Here is a 21645-nt window from a genome sequence, read left to right on the forward strand (position 1 = left end):
AGGGTCTGGCCGCGCTCCTCCCTCAGGACCAGTCATTTCCCCTCCATCAGCCACCCCTGGGGCCCCACAGATGTTGCATCTTCTCTTGTCAAATCTCCATCCGGCTCTGGTCTGTGCCTGCGCTCTGCTCTCTGACATACGAGGCGACATCTTGCTCACCAAGGGCGAGGAAGGTTCTACGTCCCCACCACGTGCCACTGCAGGACACATCTGCAGTCATGCATCCAGGTGCTCACGATGATGCTGCGCTGCATAGGTCCACCCAAGAAGGAGCTCTCCCACAGAGGAGAATCCCCAGAGAGGTAAGATCAGTGTCCCAGGTGTTTCTTTCTCACTCACAGAACTGCGCTTCCCGGTGCACACGAACCCTCGCGAGCGCGCGCGCCCACGCAGAGCCTGCCCGGCTCCAGCAGCCGCAGCTGCGGGGGTGTTTCCAAGCACTGATGACTCAAGCTTGAGAACACGCTGTTAAAGCACAGCTCTGCGTTTTGTTGTTGTTGCTGACTTCTCAGAGAAGCAGGCACAGGGACGTGCAGAGCGCCGTCCTACCTGCTGAGAGCACAAAGGGAACAAAAGCTGTCACAAAACCTTACAGCCGGGAGAAATGCCTTTGTAATTTTAGAAGCAGAATTGTGGTGGAAAGGAGATGTTGTATAAGTGCTCCTCAGCGGTGCTGCAAGCCTAATGCTTCAGCCATCCCTGCGGGATGAGGTTGGGCTGCAATATGAAATATGAGAGACCCAGCTCCCACTGTGTGCAGTAAAAGGTAGAAAGTGAAGTGGGAGCAGCAGCTGGGAGGAACAAGCTGCAAAGGTGACTTGGCAGGGGACAGGTGACCTGGCAGGGGACAGCGGGCGCTCTGCTCTGGGGGGGCAGGGGGAGACTGGGCCTTCCAGCTGGGTGAGCACAGCAGCGTCGGTGCTTTTTCCGTGGCGTGGGCTGTGGAGGAGTTATTGCTAATCGCTGCACAAGGGAAAGGCACTTGGTGCCTTCTGGAATGCTGTTTTGTTGGGATTGTGTCTGTGTTTTCCGAAGCTGCTCTCTAGGACTGTCACAATGAAGGTCTGTCCTCCCTCGAGGGTGACGTTAGTGGCATAGCAAGTCATCTCCAGCCCAGACTTGCCCCCTCACCTCACAAGAGATGAGGGCAAGTGGGAATTTGAAGCGATCCCTGACTCAGTTTCCCTGTTACCCAGCCATGATGTGACCCCACAGCCTGTTCCTCAGCCCAGCTCCTGCACAGCTCCATCTGTGCCCAGTGTCCATGCCCACTCTGCTCTTCTGCAGGGCTCTTGCTGGAGGAGCTCGCAGACTTTTATCGCCATGTCTGGTCCAGGCCCGTCCCCCGGGGTGGCCACTTGCCCATCATGAACTGGGGAACCTTCTGCATCTCTCTAGAAATGGCTGTGCATTTTGGGGGTGCAGGACAGCAACCTGCCTGCCACATCTTAGCAGTGCCAGAGGTGCTCAGCGATCAGAAAAGCTGAAATGTGGTGTAGACTAGGAACCTGAGATGCTGACAAGTGCATCAGCCCCGAGCATCATCCAAGGCAGCCTGTGCTGAGGTGGGAGGGCAGCACCTGTGACCCCACCACTGCTCACCCCATCCCCCCTCTAGCCCTGGTTTGCTGGTGGGAGTGTGGAAAGCAGAGCCTGGACAAGCTATCGGGTTCCGACGTGCTCTCACCTTCAGCGTGCTCCCGGTCCTACGTGATGCTGAGGTGCATCGTGCTAGAAAGCGAGTTCGTTTTGGGGCTGGGAGGAAGGCAGTGCTGTAGGTTGCTGCTGGGACCTTGCCAGATACTTGGGGCTTGGTATGGTATTTATTAAACCTAATCACATCCAAATAAAAGAGAGGCTTTGCAACCAGCTCTTTTCCTGTGTGCTGAAACGTTCCTTGTGCTGTCCCTGTTCATCTATAGAAATCCCCTGGGCTCTGGCCTTTGCAGTCTCTTTCCTTTGCCTCCATTACAGCCATGTTACTCCTGATGCAATTTATACTTTTTAATATTAAAGAACCTGAACCACTGGATTGTGGCTCAATAGAACAGGAAAGGAGAACGTTAGACCAGCTCAACAGATAGCTCTGTGTCTGCTGTTAGATATGGATCTCATTAGCAGCCTGTGATCTCATGTAAGCATGCCTCCAGGAGAACCAAGGTGAAATGCCGGGGATGTGACCCTGGTGACAAGCCCAAGACCAGCACATGAGGCAGCTGCCCGCTGACTGGCTCTTGCCTTGGGGCTCTGGCTGCTGCAGGAGTGGACACGGGCTGGGGCGAGGAGAGCGGCTGTCGGCGTGCCCAGAACCTCAGGGCGGCTCTCAAAGAGACCCCGGAGGCTTGTGAAGAATATGGAACTGCTGAGCAGGATCTCAGGAGCCCCGAGGGCAGGTTGGGCACAGGGCCCTGCACCCTGACCCACTGAGATCACCAGCAGACGGGGAAGCACCCTGTGGCACCTTGTGTGTGGATATCAGGTGGAGGGATGCCCAGCCAAAGGCCAGGTACGTGTCTTGAGGGAGTTATGACATGAGTCAGGGTTTAAATGTCCTTCGGAGAATGCAGCAGGTGGCCGAGCAGCGGCTGGAGCTGAGCTGGCAGCCAGCACTGTGGATCTGCTCTCAGGTGGGTTTGTTCCCCGCTGTCTCGGCTCCAGGACAGGCCAGGACTGACGCTCTGCGGAAAGGTTTGCTACGCCATCGGGGGCATTCCCTACCAGATGACAGGCAACGTGCTTGGGCTTTTCTTCCAAATCTTCCTGTTGGATGTTGTGCAGGTGAGCAGCCATGTGAGATGGGGTTATCTGCAAAGGGGCTTGGCTTAGGCTCAGCAGACTGGGCAAGAGTAGACTTTGGTGGGTGGCCCAAGCCCTTGGAAATGCTTGTCAGAATTAGGCGTTCACAGCAGATCAAAATCTTGTGATGAAAATATCTTTGGTGGGCATGGAGGAGATGTTTCTGGCCCATTTCAGTGCTCAGAGTGGTCTCCAGGAGATGCAGATGAAGTGTTGGCTAGAGCGAGCTGATTCATGCTGGCTGCTCACAGCTTTTTGCCAGGACTTCTTTTCGAGCTGTGGTTTCCATTTCCCTCCAGCTGGAGCCAATCCATGCCTCTTTGATCCTTTTCCTTGGAAGAGCCTGGGATGCGGTTACTGACCCTGCTATTGGCTTCCTGGTCAGCAAGAGCCCAAGGAGAAAATATGGCAAGCTGGTCCCATGGTGAGTGTTCAGACTGGAGCCTTGAGAGGGTCTTTGGGCTCAAATTCCCTCAGTGCTGGCACAAAAAGGCAGCTGGGGCGCCTCACTGGGAATTTAATGTGTTTGTGGCTTACGGAGAATTACAAAAGCTTAACATCGCAAGGACACTAAAGATAACATCATTTGCAGTGGGGTCCATGTGTTGTTGCAGCAGCAGAGGAGTGTTATGCAAACCTGCACACTTGCTGCTTCCAAGGCCTTGTGGTTTTGGGACTGTGGGGTTCAGTGCTCTGAGTCTTGCATGGTGGCACATACAGAGTTTGGTCGTCAGCTGTGCCAGGAGCTTCTCAGGCTCCAACCATGGGCAGATCTCGCACACAGAGAGTAACTGCTGCCTCAAGGTTCTGCTGCAGGGCAAGGACTCAAAGAAGCTAAGCATGAGAATAAGAAATGCTTGACAACTTAGACATTAGTTCTTGTCTCAGTGTTTGTATCTAGCCCTCCCAGGCTGAGCGATGGACACTCACTAGAGCAAAGGTGCTTCCTCTCACAGATCTTGGTCTTTCTGGGCTGGGGAAGAGGCTGTTCTGTACCTCAGCTTGTGCAGTGACAAGCGTGACCACCTTACCTGCAGGTCACATCTGACCAGCTCTGCCTCCTCCCCAGGATCGCAGGCTCCACGCCATTCGGGGTGCTCTGCTACTGCCTGATGTGGTCCACCCTCTCGGATGCCACCCCTGCCTCCCTGAAATTCCTGTGGTACCTGTTCATGTACAGCTTCTTCCAGACTTGCATAACTGTAAGGAACACGGTGCCTGAGGCTCTGTCTGACACATCATCCTGTACTGCAAGGGACGGGGACAGGGTCAGCTGGGCTGTCCCTGCCTCTCCAGGAAGGGACAGGGAGCGGTGGGGGGTGTAGGATGGCAGAGACCAGCCCTGCAGGGATGATGGGATGGAACAATGTGTTTTAATGCTGGGGATTCAGCTGGGCTGCCTGTACATGCTGATGTGAACTTCCCCGTCACTGGTTTGTGGGAACACAGCAAATCACAGCAGAAAAGGGTGAAAAGCCACCAGTGCACAGGGGTGACACAGGTGGCATCATTACCTGCTGTGCGTAGGGACGAGGGGGGGTCACAACCAGCAAACCAGGGAAGCAACAGCTAGGGCCGCTTGAACTGTTCTCTCCCTAGTGTCACCACGTGCCATATTCGTCCCTGACAATGTTCCTGGGAGGAACCCAGAGAGACCGTGACTCAGCCACTGCCTACAGTGAGTGTGGGTGCCCCTGCAGCCCTGGCTGCCCGCGCTCCCAGGAGGCCCCCGCAAAGGAGAGGTGAATGGGTTCCTCTGGCTCTGAACAGCCTGCAGAGTGCAGGGGGTAAACCAGGGATGAAACCAGTCATCTTCTGCAAAGGATTTATCTGCAGAAACACTTCTTAGATTTGCATCATCCCTAGGAGAGTCAGGACCCAGATTTCTTAGTTTCAAACATCAAGAGTATTTACTGCTGAAAAAATCAGAGCAAGTAGAAATAGCAGGTCTCTTCTTCTGGGGCAGCTCTGGATGTTGGTGTCTCAAATTCCATTCCCAAAGTTGGTCTCTTACCCTGAGGGATGTGTCCCTTCAGCCAGGGAGTGGGACCAAGGTTTCTCTCCTGGTCATCCTGGCAGGAATGGGAATGGAGGTGTTCAGCACGCTCCTCGGGTCAGGAATCCAGGGGCAGATTGTGGGCAGTTACCATGCCCGCATGATGAACAGCTGTTCTGTGTCCAACGAGACCCTGCACAACACCAGCACCCACAGCCTCACGGACTCTCTGGAGAACACAGTAAGGGCTGACCCGTCTGCCTCGCTCCTCCCGTGGTACCTGACTTGTCACTGGAACCAGCTCTTGTTTTCCAGCGTAGGGCCTACATATTGGCATCCCTGGTCCTAGGCTCCATCTATTGCCTGTCCTGTCTGATTCTCATCTTTGGAGTCAGGGAGCAGCCTGGTAAAGTCCATTTAAGATTAAATTTGGAGGGTGCCCAGTGGCAGCGGATGGTGAGGCTGTTACAGGGAAGGTGTGAGGCAGAGGGAGCTGGGCTCCTGTGAGGGGATGGCTCTCGGGGTGTGTGGCTCAGAAACACACACACGGATGCTGAGCCCCTCCTCGGTCTGTGCTGGCAGCATCTTGCTCCTACAGAGGAGAGGGGACATGCTCTGGAGAAAGGATGGCTCCTCCGCATGGAGCCATGGGCTGGGACAGGGTCTGCAGCTCACTGCAGTTCCCTGCTTCACAGTGGATGGGTCTCACCCACACGCAGCCTGTGGAGCTACAGTGCAGTATGTATGTGCATGTGCAGTAAAAAGAAGTAAAATCCTGCCTGTGGTTCACACCATGGCTGTTGTCTCTGCCCCAAGATGACAGACTCCGACAGCTCCTCACCCAGCTGAGCTGCATCCCAGGCACAGTGGTGCGATTCCGCAGTGCCTTCCGTCCATCACGCTTGTTCTGGCAGCTCCAGTGCCAGTGCTGCTGTCTTTTCTCTCAGGGCCCCTCAGCCCCCTGGGGAAGGTTGAGCTGCCCTTCATCAGCTGCCTGAGGATGATGGTGGGACACAAGCCCTACACTCAGCTGTTGTCTGGCTTCCTCTTTGCATCCCTGGCCTTCCAGGTGCGACACCCGCCGCTGCAGGAGGGATGAGATCCCTTGGGGGATGAGATGTCCAGGCAAGTTATCTAGACAGCGAACTTGGCCCCCCAGCCACGAACATCTCCCCATTGCTTTCCCAGATCACACAGGGGATCTTTGCCTTCTTCTGTACTCACGCCGCAGGGCTGGTAGGGAAGTTCCAGCATTTAGTGCTTATCATGTTGGTAAGTGAGCCCCAAGGAGATCTTCCTGCTGGACAGTTGATCCCTGGGTCACCCCAGCCCTTGAGCACGGGCAGCTCAGCCTCGGGGAGTCACACGCTGCTGCAAGGATGTGACCCAGGTGGAGACTGGCAGTCCTGAGGGACGTTGCTGAGACTTCCATTTGGTTTTCTCTTCAGGTCACAGCTTCCCTTTCTGTTCCTTTTTGGCAGTGGTTTTTGGGGAGATTTGGAAAGAAAACAGCAGCATCACTGGGCCTGGCGGTGAGTTTGCCTGCAGCTGTGGGCTGAGAAGCCCTGCAAGGGGACAGCCTTGTCCCCAGCTGCTCACAGTGTCCGGGGAGGAGAGCTGGGGACAGCTAAGGGTGGCCCTGAGCGCAGTGTCCTCTGCACCACAGGTGAACAGGAGTAAGCCAGTAGCTGATGGCAGCTCTGCAATTCTTACCTCTGGCCACTGCTTGTGGCTCCAGAGCTGTGCAGTTAGGTGCAGGGAGGCTGAGGGACTGTCCCTGGGACATCTCCAGACACCTTCCTTGCAGCCAAAGCAGACCCAGCTTCCCAGTTTAATCACTCAGCTCCACTGGCCTCCACAGCTGTCCCTCCTTTACTCATGAGGAAGGTTTTGCTGCCCGTGTCAGCCTGTCCAGGGCCTCCACACTGCACTGTGCCAGGGACAGGAGCAGTTCTGCTTATGTGTGGGGAAGAGGGGACCGTGGTTTGTGGGTGGGCAGATGGGTACAAGCTACCTGTGAGCAGCAGAAAGGGCCCGTGTGCTTTTGTTTTTTCTCTTCCTCTCTCCGCTGCAGCTGATCATCCCAGCCCTGGTGGCCGTCACCCAGGTGACAGGTAACTTCCTGGCCTTCGTCTTCCCGGTGATGGTGGCAGGCTGCAGCATGGCCGTGCTCTACCTTCTACCGTGGTGAGCAGTCACCTCCAACACGCTTCTCAGGTGGAGAGGAGGGGAAGGTTATCGGGAAAGCACCACCCGTGACGTGCCAAGGCCGCCTGTTTGCTCCATACAGCAGCTTTTGGGCTGTAGAGGGATGTGGAGGTGGGACTGGGAGGGATGTGGTTGTGACCCGCAGTCCCACAGCAGCATCGTTCAATGTGCGTTCGGGTTGGCAGCAGGATGCCAGGCGTTGTGCAAGGCGCAGTTTTCCTTCTCTTTTTCTGGGGCAGCTGCCGCACCCTCTGTAAGACGCTCTCTGCCTGTTTGCCGACGGCAGAGGACAGGCCCAAAACGGTCCCCAGCGGGGTTCTGCATGGGGTTTGTCTTTCTCCGCTGCTTGGGGAGGCCTGGGAGTGTCTGCAGACAAGTTCAGCAGGGGTGTCACCAATGTGTCTGTGGGGCTGTCTGTCCCCAGGTCCATGCTTCCTGATGCGGTGGATGACTTCATGCTAAGGAACCCTCGCTACCTCAACCTGGAGGCTCTCTTCTACTCCTTTTATGTCTTCTTCAACAAGTTTGCAGGTGGCCTGGCCGTGGGGATATCGACGCTGAGTTTGCAGTAAGCCCCAAACACCTCCTCCCCTGCTCTGTCCGCCCAGCACTGGCACTTCCTGCTGTTGTTTCCTAGAGATGCTGGAATGAGCATCAGGGGTATCCAAATCTTTATTTCTGACATCTACCAAGAACGCAAACAGCAGAAATGAGTGGAAATTCCCCAAAACTGGGCCTCTGATAGCAGACCCTAGAGCAGAGTGATAGAGGTGCCTGTGTCCCTTTCTGTAGTGACCCAGTGGGACTGGAGCCAGAAAAACTGTTCTCCTCTTTAGTTTTGCAGGTTACCATGCTGGAGACTGCACCTACAACCCCTCCATCGTCCTCACCCTGCAGCTTCTCATGGCCCCCATCCCAATAAGCCTCCTGCTCATTGCCATAATCATCTTCTGCCTCCATCCTATCAACGAGGAAAGGAGGAAGCAGATGAAAATGGAGCTGGAGGCAATGGGGTAAGCCTGAGCTCCCTGAAGGTCACCCAGCATTACTCTGGGTGTCTGCCTTGGTCCAGCCCTGACTTTGGGGGTGTTTGAGGCTGCTGACCTCACACCAGATTTCTCATCTTCCTTTTAACAGGCACCAGCTACAGCGCGGCAACCGAGAATAAACACGGGGCCGAAGCGGGTGAGTTTATTGGGAAGGACACGGACTTGCTGCGCTGTCAGGATGTGCTGCTGTCAGGGAAAGTCGTTGTCGCTTCCTGTTGATTCCTGTTCCTACATCCCAATGGCTGGTTTTGCTTCCTGACCCCCTCCCTGCCGCAGCCCCAGCCCTGCCGCCTCGCCGCAGCTGCGTTCTCCAGGGCTTGGCCTCGCTGGGCTTTTGGCAGGTCCCGACAGCTCCAGGCACGGCAGATCCATGTTCTCCTCTGCGAGAGCCCATGATGCCGCAAGAAGGGCCCCACCAGCCTCGGAGCGGGGATCCCACATGCTGGGCACAAGCGTGTCACTTAACCTCGTGGGAAAGCATCCGCAAAGAACAGAGAGATTGTTTTTGAGAAGAAACTATTTTTGACCAGTTTATAGAGAAAATACTGCCTGGATAGTACATGTCTTTGTGCTCAGACTGCCCTTTCACAGGGAAAGGGTTAGAATTTCTTTGAACAAAGGTGAAGTTCAGGCTCACAGAATCACACAGCTGGTGGTGTTTTAAAGCCTGTGCAGTCACAGTGACACCGGGCAGCAGCCAGCTCTGTCCGTCTGCTGGGCCTTGTCACCTGAGTCACTCTGAGGAGAAACCAGGACTTCTTGGTGCACGAGGCTGCAGGAATGAGCTGCGCTGCCTCCGGCCAGGCAGCTGGGAGGGTTTCTCGCAGCCTGTCCTGGTTTTTGCCAGGTCTGCAGGTAACGACAAAAGTGTCAAATGATCATCAAGAAGAGCTGAGTTGGTTTTAAATCATAGCCCAGAGCTGGATCTGCCACAGCAGCATCTTGCAAGGGCGGCTCAGCACCCCCACATCTCTCCTGGCAACGGTGAGGGGGCAGCGGGGGGAAGAGAGGAGGAATTTGCCATGTCGTAGCTGGCGGCGCTGAGCTGCGTTCAGCCCTGTGTTCAGCAAACTGAGGCTGGTTATTTTTAGGGCTAGAGCTGTGTCTGCCCGTCGGCTGACCTTGCAGCTCTCCGGTCTGGTGCACACTGGCAGGATCTAAGCAAATTGCTCCCCAGTTGTGCGCTGAGTTAATTTGAAGCCTGAAGCCTTGTGGTGCAACTTTGCGATCGATGGGGTAGACTGTATTTTAGAGCTGCGTCAGGGCACCTGCAGCACCATCACAGTGGTCTGGATCCAGAACAGTTTCTCAGCCACACAAAGGGCCTCCTTTTTATCCTCTTTTTTTCTTCTTTTGTTGTTTTGTTTTCTGGGGTGTGAAGGATGTTCCTTGGGATCGCCTGACTGAGCCCGTGGTCAGGTGTTGGGATGCGCTGCCCTCTGCCACTGTGCTGCTTTCAGCCTCACTGCCTGCGGATTTATGAACAAACAAGCGCCTTTGAGCATCGAGGAAATGCTCTGATTGCTGAGAGTTTGGAGTCCGGAAGAAAGCATGAATTATCTCCACAGACACAAGCTCCCTGGGACAGGATCTGACCCTATGCAGAGCAGGGAGCTGCTGCCGTGCTCGCTAGCCCCGCTGCTGCCCGGGGTCCTGCGTCCTGATATCAAATAATGTCCTGTTTATTATTTACACTATTAAATATGAATGGTGGTTGCGCTTTTCCCTCTTGGTATTTCTTATTTTGTGAGTTCTGCCAGCAGATTATCCAGAGGGTGGAGAGTGGTTTGGGCAGAACTCATGCGCTTTCCAGCCTCTGTGCTTCCTCCAGGATTTAGACACCAGAATCTGACCTGACCCAGCTGGACCCTGGGCAGTGCAGTATGGTGGAGCCTGGCTGAGCTCACGGCCCCTGTTGAAGGGCGGGCTGTTGCAGTGACCTGCCTTGCTGGTGAGATGAGCAGGTTATGCCGAGGAGTAAAAAACATAACAAAAACCAAACACCCCACCCAGGGCAAGAGCCACAGTGGTTGACATGTGCGTGTCTGCGCATGGCACCGGCTTTAGTGTGGGCTCACAGCGAGCAGGACTTTCCCCTTTCACATCCCGGTTTCTCACCAGCTTCACAGAGCCATAGTTCATCGAGAGGGACACAGGCGGGTCCCTTTTCCTCCCCCGTTAATCTTCTTCTGGGCCTCGCGCATCTGCCCTGCTGACAAGTGTGTTTGTGGAAGGTCAGGGACCACCGGCACCACCTGTGTGTCACAGATTTAACACAAAAAATAATGCTATGGCATCAAGTGAGGAAAAAAACCAACACGTTGGTATTTCAGTTTTTAAAAGATGCAAGCGAGGAACAGAAGCAATTAAAACTGACCTGTTATTTTAAGATTCTCAACCTCCTCTGTCCCATTTTAATGCACTTGCTGAAAGTACTGGCTTTGTATCAGTGCCTTGGCTGTCCTTGGAACTTCTGTTCCCTTGTGGACACTCAAGTTCATCTCCTTGAAGCAGGGAAATAGGACACTTTGAGGCAAAAATCCTGTGCCTGGAGCAATTCTTTTTTTTGACCAAAAGAAAAAAAGAAAGTAGTTGCAGTTGTTCCCAGAAGAAAGTCATTTTGAATGCGAGATTGTTCAAACCTGCGTGTGCTCTGCTGTGTGCCCAGTAACGCTGTGAGGAGCAGCGTTAGTATCTCTAAAATATTATCTTGGATGGTTTCTTACTGCCATCATTGCATGTGGCCAACACTCTCATTTTAGGCGCAGCCCAGGTTTAGGAACTGTGGAAATAACTGGAAGCGGTGTCTGGAGCTGCTGTGACACTCTGGGGGCTCGGGGGACACGGGCCTGCACCGGGGCCTGGGCGGGCCCGCAGCTGCCAGGCCGCGGCTTCTCGGGCCTATAAATGGCGGAGAAGTGGGCAAAGCCAGCACGGCCCGAGCCCTGGGGGCTCCTCGGGTGACACTGCGGGGCCCGGTTGCGGCGGGAGGGCCGGGGGGCGGCCGGGGGAACCCTGGGCCGCTCCCTCACCGCGGGCCCCGCGTTTCCCTGGCAACGGCGCGGTGCCAAGATGGCGGCCGGGCCGGGCAGGAAGGAGCCGGGCGCTGGGGGGCAGAGCGCGGAAGATGGCGGCGGCGGGGGCCGGGGGCGGGGCCGCTCCGGGCGGCGGGCGGGCGGGCTCTATGGCGGCGGCGGCTGCGCACACGTGGCCCCTCCTCCCTCGGGCTGCGGGCGCTGCGGGTGCGCGAGCGGCACCGGCACCGGCATGGGCGTGCATGTGGAGACCATCGCCCCCGGCGACGGTGAGCCCCGGCGAGCCCTCCCCTCCTCCCCGCTCCCCTCCCCGCCGGACCGGTCCTGTCCCGGTGCCGATCCCCGTGCCGGTCCCGGTGCGGGTCCCGGTTCCGGTGGGCTGATCGGTGCGTGTCTCCCCGCAGGGCGGACGTTCCCCAAGCGCGGCCAGACCTGCGTGGTGCATTACACGGGTGAGTGCCGCCCGCCGTGGGGCCTGCAGGGCGGGGCTGCCCCGCCGACTCCGGGAGGGTCCCCCCGCCCGGCCCGGTACCGAGGGACGCGATGGGGGAGCGGGGTCTGCCCCCCCGCCCGGTGCCCTGGCGACCTGCGGGGACCCCGGGCCTGGCCGGTGTGGGCGGCCCGGCTGGGCCGCGGCGCTCCCGGAGGAGCCGGGGTCCCGTCCCGCCCCGTGGGGCCGGAGGCTGGAGGTTTCCTGGGGAAGGGGGTCCCGGCTGTGCCCCGTGGCCGTGGGGTGGTCCCCATGGGAGCCGTTTCTCCCACGGCCCTATCTCTGGGGCGGCTTTCCCGTGGGTGCAGCCCTCTGTTTTAGGGGTGCACCGGGAGCCAGCCCAAGGGGTGGCCAGGGGCACCTCTGGCAGGCGAGACACCCCCCGCCTGCATCCTGGAGGCCCTGGGGGGTCCCAGGGTGGCAGCCGAGCCAAGAGCCCCCATGCCGGGTGCTCCTGTGGGACACCAGTGTCACCCCCCTCGAGATTCGGGGTTCACGGTGTCGGAGCAGGGTCCCTGCACCTACAGCGCTGTCCCTGCTGCCCCAGCCCCTTCTGCCTCCTGGGGTGACACTGAGGTGCCCGTGGGGCAGACCCAGACCCACAACCCACCTCAGGATGTTTTTAGGGTGGGCAGTGGGGGCACCGGTCCTGGGGGGACCTCAGTGTGGGTAGCGCAGGTGCTGTTAGGGGTTGGGGTGTACGATGAGAGGGTCATACTCCAACCATGTCCTCCAGCAGACTTCTCTGAGCTTGATGGCAAAGAACCCAACCTTGGGACCCTCAAAAATGTCACCTCGGGGGTCTCCTCTCCCCCTCAGCTGCCCTTGGAGCAGCTCCGGCTCAGCAGGGTGGCTGCTGTGCTCCGGGGTAAAAACGAGTTGACCCATTTGTGGCTGTTTCTGCTAATAACCGATTCCACTTTCCGCCCTCCCCTTGCCCGTGGCGGGGGCCGGGGGTGCCCCTCGCTGTGGAGCGGGGCCCGGCACAGCCGGACGGGCGTCCAGCCCATCTGCTGCTCCTCCATCTCCCCCGACCTTCCCCTTCCCTCAGGAAGCGGCTCGGGCTCCCCCGGCCGCCCCATTTCCTCCGGTGGAAGAACAAAGGGAGGCTGGCAGGGCGTCAAGTGCTCCCGGGGGGCCAGCCCCGCGCCCGCCTGCCCTCCCGGCTCCGGCTCTCCCGTGCCCACGGTGCTGCCGGGGCTGTGCCGCCCGCCCCGGCCCCTGCCTGGCACAGCTCTCGCCTTCGCGTCCCCGTCTTTGGGCAAAGTGCTCCGTGGTGCTCTTACTCCTGACAGACCTCCCCCAGCAGGGATCCGCTGCGCGTGGGAGCGGTTCTCTGGTTTCCTTTTCTTTTAAAATTGTTTTTGTTGTTATTATTGTCTCCTTTTGGCCTTTACCCCCCCAGTTCCTCTGCAGGCAGCTTCTGCCCCCCCCACCTCGGCAGACAGCAGAAATCAAACCCCTCCAGGCCCTGGTGCCCGTGTCGGCAGCGCAGCTCCCGGCAGCCTGTCCTGCCAGAGGCCAGAAAACAGCAGAACGGTAGAAACCTTTGATTCCCGGCCTTGTCATGGTGCTCATGGAGCCCAGAGCGGTGTCAGGGGCGGCAGCAGAGCGTGATGCTGGGGGTGCCATGCTCCGAGCTCCTTCCAGCTCTGTCCCCAGCCGCCCTCTGCTCCTGCACTGAAACCTGCTGATGCTGGGGAGATCCAGCCCGTGCTGCACTGTGATGTGTGCACAGCGATTCAGCTCTTGCTCTGCTGGGTTATGGATGTGCAGTGACTCGGTTAAAAACAACAACAACAAAAAAGCCCAAAACATTTGGGGAAGTAAACCCCAGTGGCCTAAGGGTGAAGGGGCATTTGGAGCTGTCTGACGGCTGCTTCTGTGTGTGCCCAGGCTCCTGCTCAGTGTTTTTTCGCCCTACGGAGAGCAACCGCTTTGTCCCAGAGGTGAGGGACAGACAGACGGATGGCCCCAGTGCCGCAGGGCTGTGCTGGGGATGGAGGGGACAACAGAGCATCCTCCGGGTCCCTGGTTGCTCATGCTGGGCTTGCAGAGGTGGAGGCATTTGGGGGGAGCTTTGGGAATTGGACCCTTTCTGCTTCCTTTGGTCCCGGGTCCCTGTTTTGTGCAGGAGGTCGTGTCTGAAGCTGTGGGGAGCAGGGACAGCGCAGTGGGGTGTCTGAAACAGCCTGTGATGTGAAATCTGTCACAAAGGGCTGTTAAAGAAACTAAATCAAGGATGAAGCTCCATGATGTATTCGGGACTGCTCAGAGCAACTGGTGCGGGGCAGGAGGACTGTGCAGAAGTGAGCAGATGGGGGTGGGGGTTGGGGGCCAGCAGCCCTGACCCCCCTAGATCTTTCTCCCTGGGGACCACGGTCCTTCCCAGCACCCGGGCGTTGCCGCAGGCTGTGGGCAGCCTCAGCTGCTGGCTCGTGGTGCTGCCCGTGCAGCACCCGGGGCAGTGGGTCCCCCCTTGGCACGTCTGGGTGCTGCCACGCTTGAGCAGCAGCAGCAAATACTCTGCGTTTGCGAGATGTTTCCTACCGAGGTGTGTGGCTCCCCAGCGGTTGTGGAAGCTCAGCACCTTTTCCCAAAGCCCCCAGTGCTTGGCAGAGCCCCCTCCTGCGTCCAGATGGGGGAGTGATGGGCAGCGCTGGTGCAGGCAGCTCTGGCGCTGGGGTGTAAAGCATCTGGCAGAGGGTGCTGGTGGAGGAGGGTTGATCCTCAGCTGGGCAGCCCTGTCCTGGTGCAGGGGGTTGGAGCTGCCTGGGTGCCCCAGGGCTTTCAGGAAGGGTTTCTCATCCTCTCCCTTCCTGTTTTAGGAAGCTGGGGATGGAGGGGGCACGGGTGGGGCTCCACATCCCACCAGCAAAACCCCAACATACAGGTTTGTCTCCGGGGCTGCCCCTGCCTGCTCCAACACCGCTCTCTGACACCTCTGCCCATCCCGGGGGCAGGGGGACTGGAGCCAAATCGCACGTTGCAGCCGGCATCTCCCGGCTGCTGCCTGCCAAGTGTGGCAGAGACCTGGCAGAGCTGCGCTGCCCGCCCGTCCCCAGCCAGGGCTGCTCTTGGGAGCCCCCTGCTCCATCTCCGACTGCCGCAGCTTCCCGCTCTTCCTCACCCTGGTTCCTCCGAGGCCCCCCGTGTCCGTATAGCCCAGCCGAGACCTCCAGGGCGGTCAGATCTTTCACTTGGGGTAGGTGGTCCATAACCAACCTCCATGGGCTCTGCCGTCCTCATGGGGCCAGTGTTGGCCATGGGCAAGGAGCTGTGCTGGGGGTGGCTGCTCCTCCAGGGGCCTTGGCTGGGCAACTGCTTTTGCCAGTGGATGTTTTGCCTCCATAATAGCTTTGAGATCTCGTTATCTCCATGCTCAGGGATGGGGAAATGGTTGCTCGTGCTTATCCAGAGCTGGAGAATTCTCCCGGGAGCCTGATGGGCAGAGGAAGTGCCAGAGACGAGGACACCGTCTCCAAGGCATCAGAGCCGCTTTGTTTTCTCTGCCAGCGTGGTTGGGGGAGCACGGCAGCCCCGTGCTGGGCACCGGGACGAGCTCCTGTGTGCGATCTGCACCTTCCTGGTGCAGGGCAGCCCGAGGGACCGATCCCCTGGGTGCTGCAGCCAGTTCTGTCCCTTGGTCCCTCTGTCCTGTGACCAGGGCGCTGCCAGCTCCAAATGCCTTCCTGAGGCCAGACCTGGGCAGGTGAGCTCGGCGCAGGGACAGGCAGTGCCGCCCGCTCCTGCACGGGCTCTGCAGCACCCCCCGTACCGCTGACAGTGCACTTACATTCCCCTAAATGGGGCATTAACTGCAATTCAATTCTGCAGGCGGCGGGTGCCCTGCAAGTCCCTGTTTGCTGTGACAAACAGGGTTGTGCTGCCTTGTCCTTGGGGGTTTTTCCTCTGTGGGTGCAGGCATGAGATGTCCCCCTGTCCCTCTGCAGCCACCCCAGCTCGTTGCAGCGCCCGAGGGCTCGGCACTGAGCTCGGGGTCAGCTCGTGTCACGGCCCAGCAGCGCTGCCTGTGCCAGCCGGAATGGCCCGTCCCGTGTCCCCGCTGCCAGCGTCCCCGCCGGGCAGGAGCAAAGCCAGCGCTGGGGAGCGGGGAGCGCTGCCAGACGGAGCTGGAAGCAGGTTCAGCAACAAGAGGTTTACCCAGGAAAGGAGGAAATGAGAAAACTCCGGATTTACTATTCCAAAGTCCAGGGTTGCGGCCTGACCGGCTGAGCTGGTGCTGATGCTCAGAGTCCTAGAATGGAGATTTATTTTTTTCCCCATGAAATTAAAAGCTTAATTTTACTCACTGACTGAATCATGGGGCCGCTGGCCCCCACCTCCTACATCTTCCTGGCCAGCCAAGAGGTTTTGGTGCTTATTGCCTCTGCAAAGGTGATGTATTTTTTCCTATTCTTTCCTTTCGGTGCCTCCCGTCACCCTCGTGGTTTGTGTGCCACTGTGTGGTTTGTGTGGCCGCTGTCACGACATGAGCCGAGGCTGAGATGCCCCGAGGTATCTTTTGCGCAAATGCATTTTCTCTTGCTCGTGGGTTGAAGGAGAGTTTATTAATTGCTCGTATTGCAGGGCTGCATTAATACGGAGCTGGAGCTGCCTTATAGGAGCAGCAACTCCGCCGGACGGCGGAGTTGCTGCTCCTATAAGGCAGCTCCAGCTCCGAGATTCCCCAAGAAGGTCAGGCAGGGAGCAAGGGAGGGGAGGAAATTCTTCTTTTGCTCGTGTTAGGGAGTTATATTTAGCCCTGGGGATATCAGCCTGGCTCAGCCCTCACCGTACAGCATGTGCGAGGGGAACGGGAGCTACCCTGGGCACTTGTGTCCAGCGCTTGGTGCTGCTGCTCCCCATCATCGTTCCCGGGTCCGGGAGCAATTTGGCAGCGCGATGCTGGGGGGCACGGGGAGATCTGAAGCTGAGATGGGGGCACCGGAGCCCCGAGTGGTGGTTTTGGGTGCCTGAGGACGGAAGGCTGCCCGTGGCGAGGAACGGGAGGGGTGTTTGCTGGTGGGATGGGAAGCGCCAGCTTGATCCTGCTGCCGGCGAAACATCTGGCAGCGGTGCCATGAGGTGGGGAAGAGATTTTTCCCCTTCCATTCCTTCTGCTCCCCCTTTTCCATCCTTGGGAGCCCAGAGGAGCGCTTGTCTCTAGATCAAAACAGCAATCCTGCCCTGTTCCATGGCTGGTCCTGCCTGGCTGGATGATGCTCTGGGGGGGTTTCTGGTGGGTTTTTCCCCTCCATGCCACCCTGTCAGGTGTTTCCGCAGCGCAAATGAGGCTGAGCCGCGACATGTCTTTGACTCAGGGCTATGTGAGCTCTCCGAGGGTGACTGTCACCGGCTCAGGCTGCCAGGTCACAGGTGTGCATGTGTCCCCTGTGTCACTGTCATCTCCATCCCTCTCTTCCCAGGTATGCTGGAGGATGGGAAGAAGTTCGATTCCTCCCGCGACAGGAACAAGCCCTTCAAGTTCGTGATGGGGAAGCAGGAGGTGATCCGCGGCTGGGAGGAAGGAGTCGCTCAGGTGCCTCTCGCCGTCTCCCGTGCGGGGCTGAGGAGCTGCAGCGTGGGCAGAAATGGCTGCATGCAGCTCGTTCTCTATTTTATTTTATTATTTTTTCTTTAATTCCCCTGTGTTTTCCGCCCCTCCGCCCCCTCGGCGCTGGGAGGTGTGGGTGTGAATATCACCTTCTGCGTTGCCACCTGCCAGATGGCAGGAATGGAACAGGGCCGGGCCCCGGGAACACCTACAGCACGTCGGTGACTCAGCAGTGACATTTCTGCGCTGAGTCAGCTCTGAACGGCGGCGTGGGGAACACTTGGGCCCCCAGCTCCCCAGGGAGCCCACACAGAGGGAGGCCCGGTGGACACGGCACGGCTGCAGTGCCCACGCAAGTGACACTGGCCAGCGCCCTGTGCCGCTGGGGACGCAGCACGGGGGTACTGGTGGCTTTAGGGAATGGTCTGGCCCTCCCTGCCTGTCCTAAAAACACTCATGTGAGGAGCATCCCAACCCCTGCCGCTGTTGTAGCCCATGCTCCCTGCCTTTCCCTCCTGATGTTCCTCCCTTTCCTCTTCTGTCCCCTTTAGTTTGTCTAGCTTGGGTCCCTGCTCTTGCCCAGTGTAGGGACGGGATTGGGAACAGGTCTGTGTCCCTCTCACTGTCACTCACCTGGTGACTCTGCCCATCTCCTGACACCCCCATGTTTCTTCCCCTGCTGCAGATGAGCGTTGGTCAGCGGGCAAAGATGACCATCTCCCCAGATTATGCCTACGGCTCCACTGGCCACCCCGGGATCATCCCACCCAACGCCACTCTAATTTTTGACGTGGAGCTCATGAAATTGGAATGACCTACCCCAGCAGCCCGGCCTCGGGTAAGGAGGGTGCCAGCGGGGGGATGCTGGGGTTTGGGGGCCACTCATGGCCCCAGTTCTGGTCCCAGGTGAGTGTGAGGAGGCGGGATGGAGTGGTGGCAGTGGGGGGTTTGAGAAGGATGGTATGGGCAGGATGGGGCTGTGCTCCTGCTCATTTGGGGGTTGACTTTGTTAAACGGTGCAGTTTGCCATAAGCACAGCCAATCCTCTACCTGTTTCCTCCGTAGGCAGCAAGGAGGCAACAAGCAGGCAAGGAGCAGGCAGGGAGCAGGCAGCTCTCTGACGCTGCTTCTCCTCTCTCTCAGCAGGTTTGGCACATGGAGGAACCCAGAATCTCAGCTTCAAGAAGAGTGCACATGACTTTGTACGGAGCTTTTCCCGATCGTCCACTACACTCATTGTATAACCTGACACCCGATTGAATGCCTTTGGTCACTAAGCTTTGCCTCTGACTCTTCCTCCTTGTATTGTGTTTTTATGTCTTTTTAAACTATACACCGTAAACCTCAACTCTTTTTGGGTCAAGTTCTTAATCTTATTTTTGTTCCAGGTGTAGACTACGTTTTACCAGTAGCGCAGACAGGCTGCCCTTAGATAGGACTCATTGGAGCAAAAGGAAACCCGGTAGTTACTCATTTTGGTGCAGATCTCTCGGTGTTTTCAAACCAGGAATTGCTGCTGCTGCAAAAGCCATAGCAGAGTGAGACTGAATGGATGCGGAGAGCGAAGTAGCGTTAGGATGGTGTGTAGGTCCCTGCCTGGCAGGGGGGGCTGTGGGGCCTGGCCCCACTCCCTGGGGGGTCACTCCAGGGAAGAGGGGGCTGCTCTGCCCCTGCTTCACTCTGCCATCTCACAGTGAACCTGCCTTCCCCCCCCCCAGCCCCGTTTGCATTTCTGGAGATGGGTTTACATCAGAGCCCCCCCACGCCCTGAAAGTTCAGTAGCTTGCATTGAGCTTTCTTTAGCTATAAAGAAAAACAGCAAAAGAAGGGAGAGGGGCTGGTGGGGAGTCAGCTCAAAGAAAACGCCCCATCCCCTCCCCCTCCTCCCGGAAAGGAACCATCAGAGCCCAGTTGTCCCCAGTCTGAGCAGACCTGACCGTTCTCTCCTGACACCTGATGCTGGTCATCGCCGCTTGCCTGGTCTCACAGCGATGCAAAGCTTCCCCCGCTGCTGTCCCACCTGCCCCCTCACCCCGCCTAGTCATTTGGTAAGAGAAATTGCCGCCGTTCACTTCCTTTTCCACCGCATAAAGGTATCAAGTTTTATTATTGCAATAAAAACGCTTTATGCTGGCTTTTCTCAGCCCGGTGTCTCGGAGGTTTTTCGCTCGCCTGGTCTGTCGCTCAGCACAGCTGGTGCCGTTCTGGGCCCTTGGGGTGCTATGGTTGCTGTGCTGGGCTCTTGGGGTGCTGCGGGTGCTCTGCTGGGCTTTCAGTGTGCTGTGGGTGCTGTGCTAGGGTTTTGGGTGCTGTGGCAGCAGGACACAGCTTCTGGCTATGCTGGCTTGGGGTGTTGCTCTGTTGCTTGGCCCTGGCACAGAGGGACACCTGGGGCTCACTGGGTTCTGTGGGAAGGTGATGGAGGCCTGCTGGAATTTGCGTAATTAATTGCCTTACCATAACCTCTTAAGCATTGCCCTCTCAGCCTCTGGCCATTGTGGCTGACTCAGCCTGAACTGGGAGCGGGAAGGACAGACAGACAGACAGACATGTGCTCCCTCTGTCCCCCTAGCTCCAGAGCTGCATGTCGATGTCTCTGTGTATTTATTTCGGTCCCCTTTGGAGGTTGGATGCTGCAACGTGTGACACTGCACATGCAGCAGCCAGTATTTGCAGGCCAGGTCACCATGGACCTGAAAAGCCTCTTGGGGCTTTTTTTGGTGCTTTTCTCAGTGATTCCCCCTGTGCCTGGTCGGTGGGACCCCCTGAGCCCCCGCTCCTGCCCTGTGCTGCTGCAGCTTAGCTGCTGCCATCCGGCTCCTCCGCAATGGCCTTTGCTCCACGGTCGATAACGTGGCCATGATTGATAACGTGGTTGTGATCGATAATGTGTCAAGTCTCAGCCCCTGAGTGGGTTTGTTTGGGGCAAAGTTTGTATTTAATGGAGGGCGCTGGGGAAGGCACTGGGGGCAACAACAGCCATGGGGCTCCAGCCCCTATTTGGGGAGCCCAAGGTGTGCACGGGGTCGTGTGCGATTTGGGTCAGGCTGTGCAGTTATTAGCACTGCCCATAATTGCTACTCAATTAAGCAGAGCAGGGAGCTGCTGGGGTGCCAGCACCGCACTCTGCCCTTTGCTGCAGCCACTTCTGGGCGGAAACTTGGGATGAGTTTGGGTTTCTCTTCCTGCAAAGCTTTTTGCTTTAATCATTAACGGGTGCCAGGCGGTGCCGCGGCTTCTGGCTGGAGATGAGCCAGGGCTGGCGGGAGCTTGGGGCCAGCGGCCCCCTTGGCCATGCAGCCCCCGCTGTTCCAGGCAGGGATGAGGGTTTGGGACCGGCACAGACCTTGGGGTGGATCCTCGGGCTGCTGTAGAATGTGTCCCTGCTCCTGGCTGTGATTGTCACCATGGGGCTGCTCCCATCCCGGGCTGGCTGAGGGATCCGTCAGGCTGAAAATAGCACCAGTAAATAAAACGCTTCCTCCCAGTCTGGCACCGGGAGCCAGGACGTGCCCGGCTGCTGCTCCGCAGCGGGGCTGGCCCCATGCCAGCAAGCTCCTGGGCTGAGGCCACCAGCTCTGGGCTCAACTGGGTGCCCGCAGGAGGGGACACGGTGGCCTGTGGCCTCCCTGGCACTGTCAGCGGGATATGGCAGGTGGGTGCTGGGTCCCGGGGTGACACGCCGATGTCCCTGGCAGTGGGATGCCCGTGTCCACCCTGTGCCCTGACTCAGTTGAGCGCCGCACTCACCATGTTTCCACCTGTGGTGCGGGACTCCCACGGGGTTGTCACACCTGGCGCGTGCCCTGGGGACAGCGGTGACAGCTGGAAGGGTGCGGGACACAGCATCACCCTCACAGCCACGTCAGCCCCACGTGCCTGGGCGGTGGTGGCATCAGGAGGAGCCACCCACGCAGCGCTGCTCACCGTGGGGCACCCCCTATGACCCCCCACCAGCACCCCCAGTCCCCAGTTTGGGACACACCCTCTGCCCCGCCCCCCCCCCGCCCCAGCACACTCAGTCCCCAGTTTGGGGCACCAGGCTGCAGTGGCCCAGGTTGGGACATAAGGGCTGCGGTGGGGACAAGTGATGTGCTGGTGCCAGCAGGGTTGGTGACACAATCGGAGGGAGGGGGGGCTCAGCCCCATCCCTGCTCCCCCAGGATGCCCGAACCCACAGAAAACCATCCCAATCCCTGTCTATCCCTGCAGTGCCAGGGCCCTTTGCAGCTTTGTGTTCACCTTCCTCTTCCTCTTCCTCACCTGTGCCCTACCTGTGGGGGTGGCAGTCACCTGAGCCTGCCTGGCCCCTCCCTGAGCCAGGCAGGGCTATAAAAGCCCTGGGGCCAGGCGGAGGGTGACACAGAGTGACACAGGAAGCTTGGAGCTGCTAGCAGGTGAGTACCAGGGAGCTGGGCTGGGGACGGGGGGTCTCCCCATTCCAGGGGTGCTGGTGGGAGCGGGAGGATGCTGCGGTCCCTGGGCTGTGTACAGGACCCTGCCCCGTTGCCATG

At 58.3% G+C, this 21645-nt stretch overlaps 2 protein-coding genes across 3 annotated transcripts; both read left to right on the plus strand.

Annotated features, from left to right (window-relative positions):
- Window positions 1-218: 218 nt before the first annotated feature.
- On the plus strand, window positions 219-9774 carry LOC308046655 (sodium-dependent lysophosphatidylcholine symporter 1-like; the record flags this gene model as incomplete). Its single annotated transcript, XM_080354650.1, has 14 exons — window positions 219-302; window positions 2659-2778; window positions 3096-3220; window positions 3866-3998; window positions 4396-4474; window positions 4876-5033; window positions 5108-5198; window positions 5740-5861; window positions 5981-6064; window positions 6241-6324; window positions 6867-6979; window positions 7425-7568; window positions 7816-8013; window positions 9424-9774. The coding sequence occupies 14 exons, from the start codon at window positions 219-221 to the stop codon at window positions 9530-9532; spliced, it is 1644 nt and encodes a 547-aa protein (XP_080210776.1). The 3' UTR covers window positions 9533-9774.
- A 1472-nt stretch (window positions 9775-11246) lies between these two features.
- On the plus strand, window positions 11247-19274 carry FKBP1A (FKBP prolyl isomerase 1A). 2 transcript variants are annotated; one of them, XM_080354920.1, is made up of 5 exons: window positions 11247-11353; window positions 11489-11536; window positions 17004-17116; window positions 17817-17969; window positions 18275-19274. In XM_080354920.1, exons 1-4 carry the CDS (start codon window positions 11317-11319, stop codon window positions 17943-17945), a joined length of 327 nt encoding a protein of 108 aa, XP_080211046.1. In that variant the 5' UTR covers window positions 11247-11316; the 3' UTR covers window positions 17946-17969; window positions 18275-19274. The 2 variants fall into 2 exon arrangements, with proteins under 2 accessions (XP_080211046.1, XP_080211047.1); XM_080354921.1 differs by having other exon boundaries at window positions 11302-11353; window positions 18278-19274.
- The last annotated feature ends 2371 nt before the right edge of the window (window positions 19275-21645 follow it).

The sequence above is a fragment of the Nesoenas mayeri genome (genome assembly GCF_963082525.1).
Source record: "Nesoenas mayeri genome assembly, chromosome: 16".
NCBI lineage: Eukaryota > Metazoa > Chordata > Aves > Columbiformes > Columbidae > Nesoenas > Nesoenas mayeri.

Coding starts and splice junctions, on each gene's coding strand:
- FKBP1A (XM_080354920.1), top strand. CDS start 11,317: ATGGGCGTGCATGTGGAGACCATCGCCCCCGGCGACG. Junction 11,354..11,488: donor GACCATCGCCCCCGGCGACG/GTGAGCCCCGGC, acceptor GTCTCCCCGCAG/GGCGGACGTTCCCCAAGCGC. Junction 11,537..17,003: donor CTGCGTGGTGCATTACACGG/GTGAGTGCCGCC, acceptor CTCTCTTCCCAG/GTATGCTGGAGGATGGGAAG.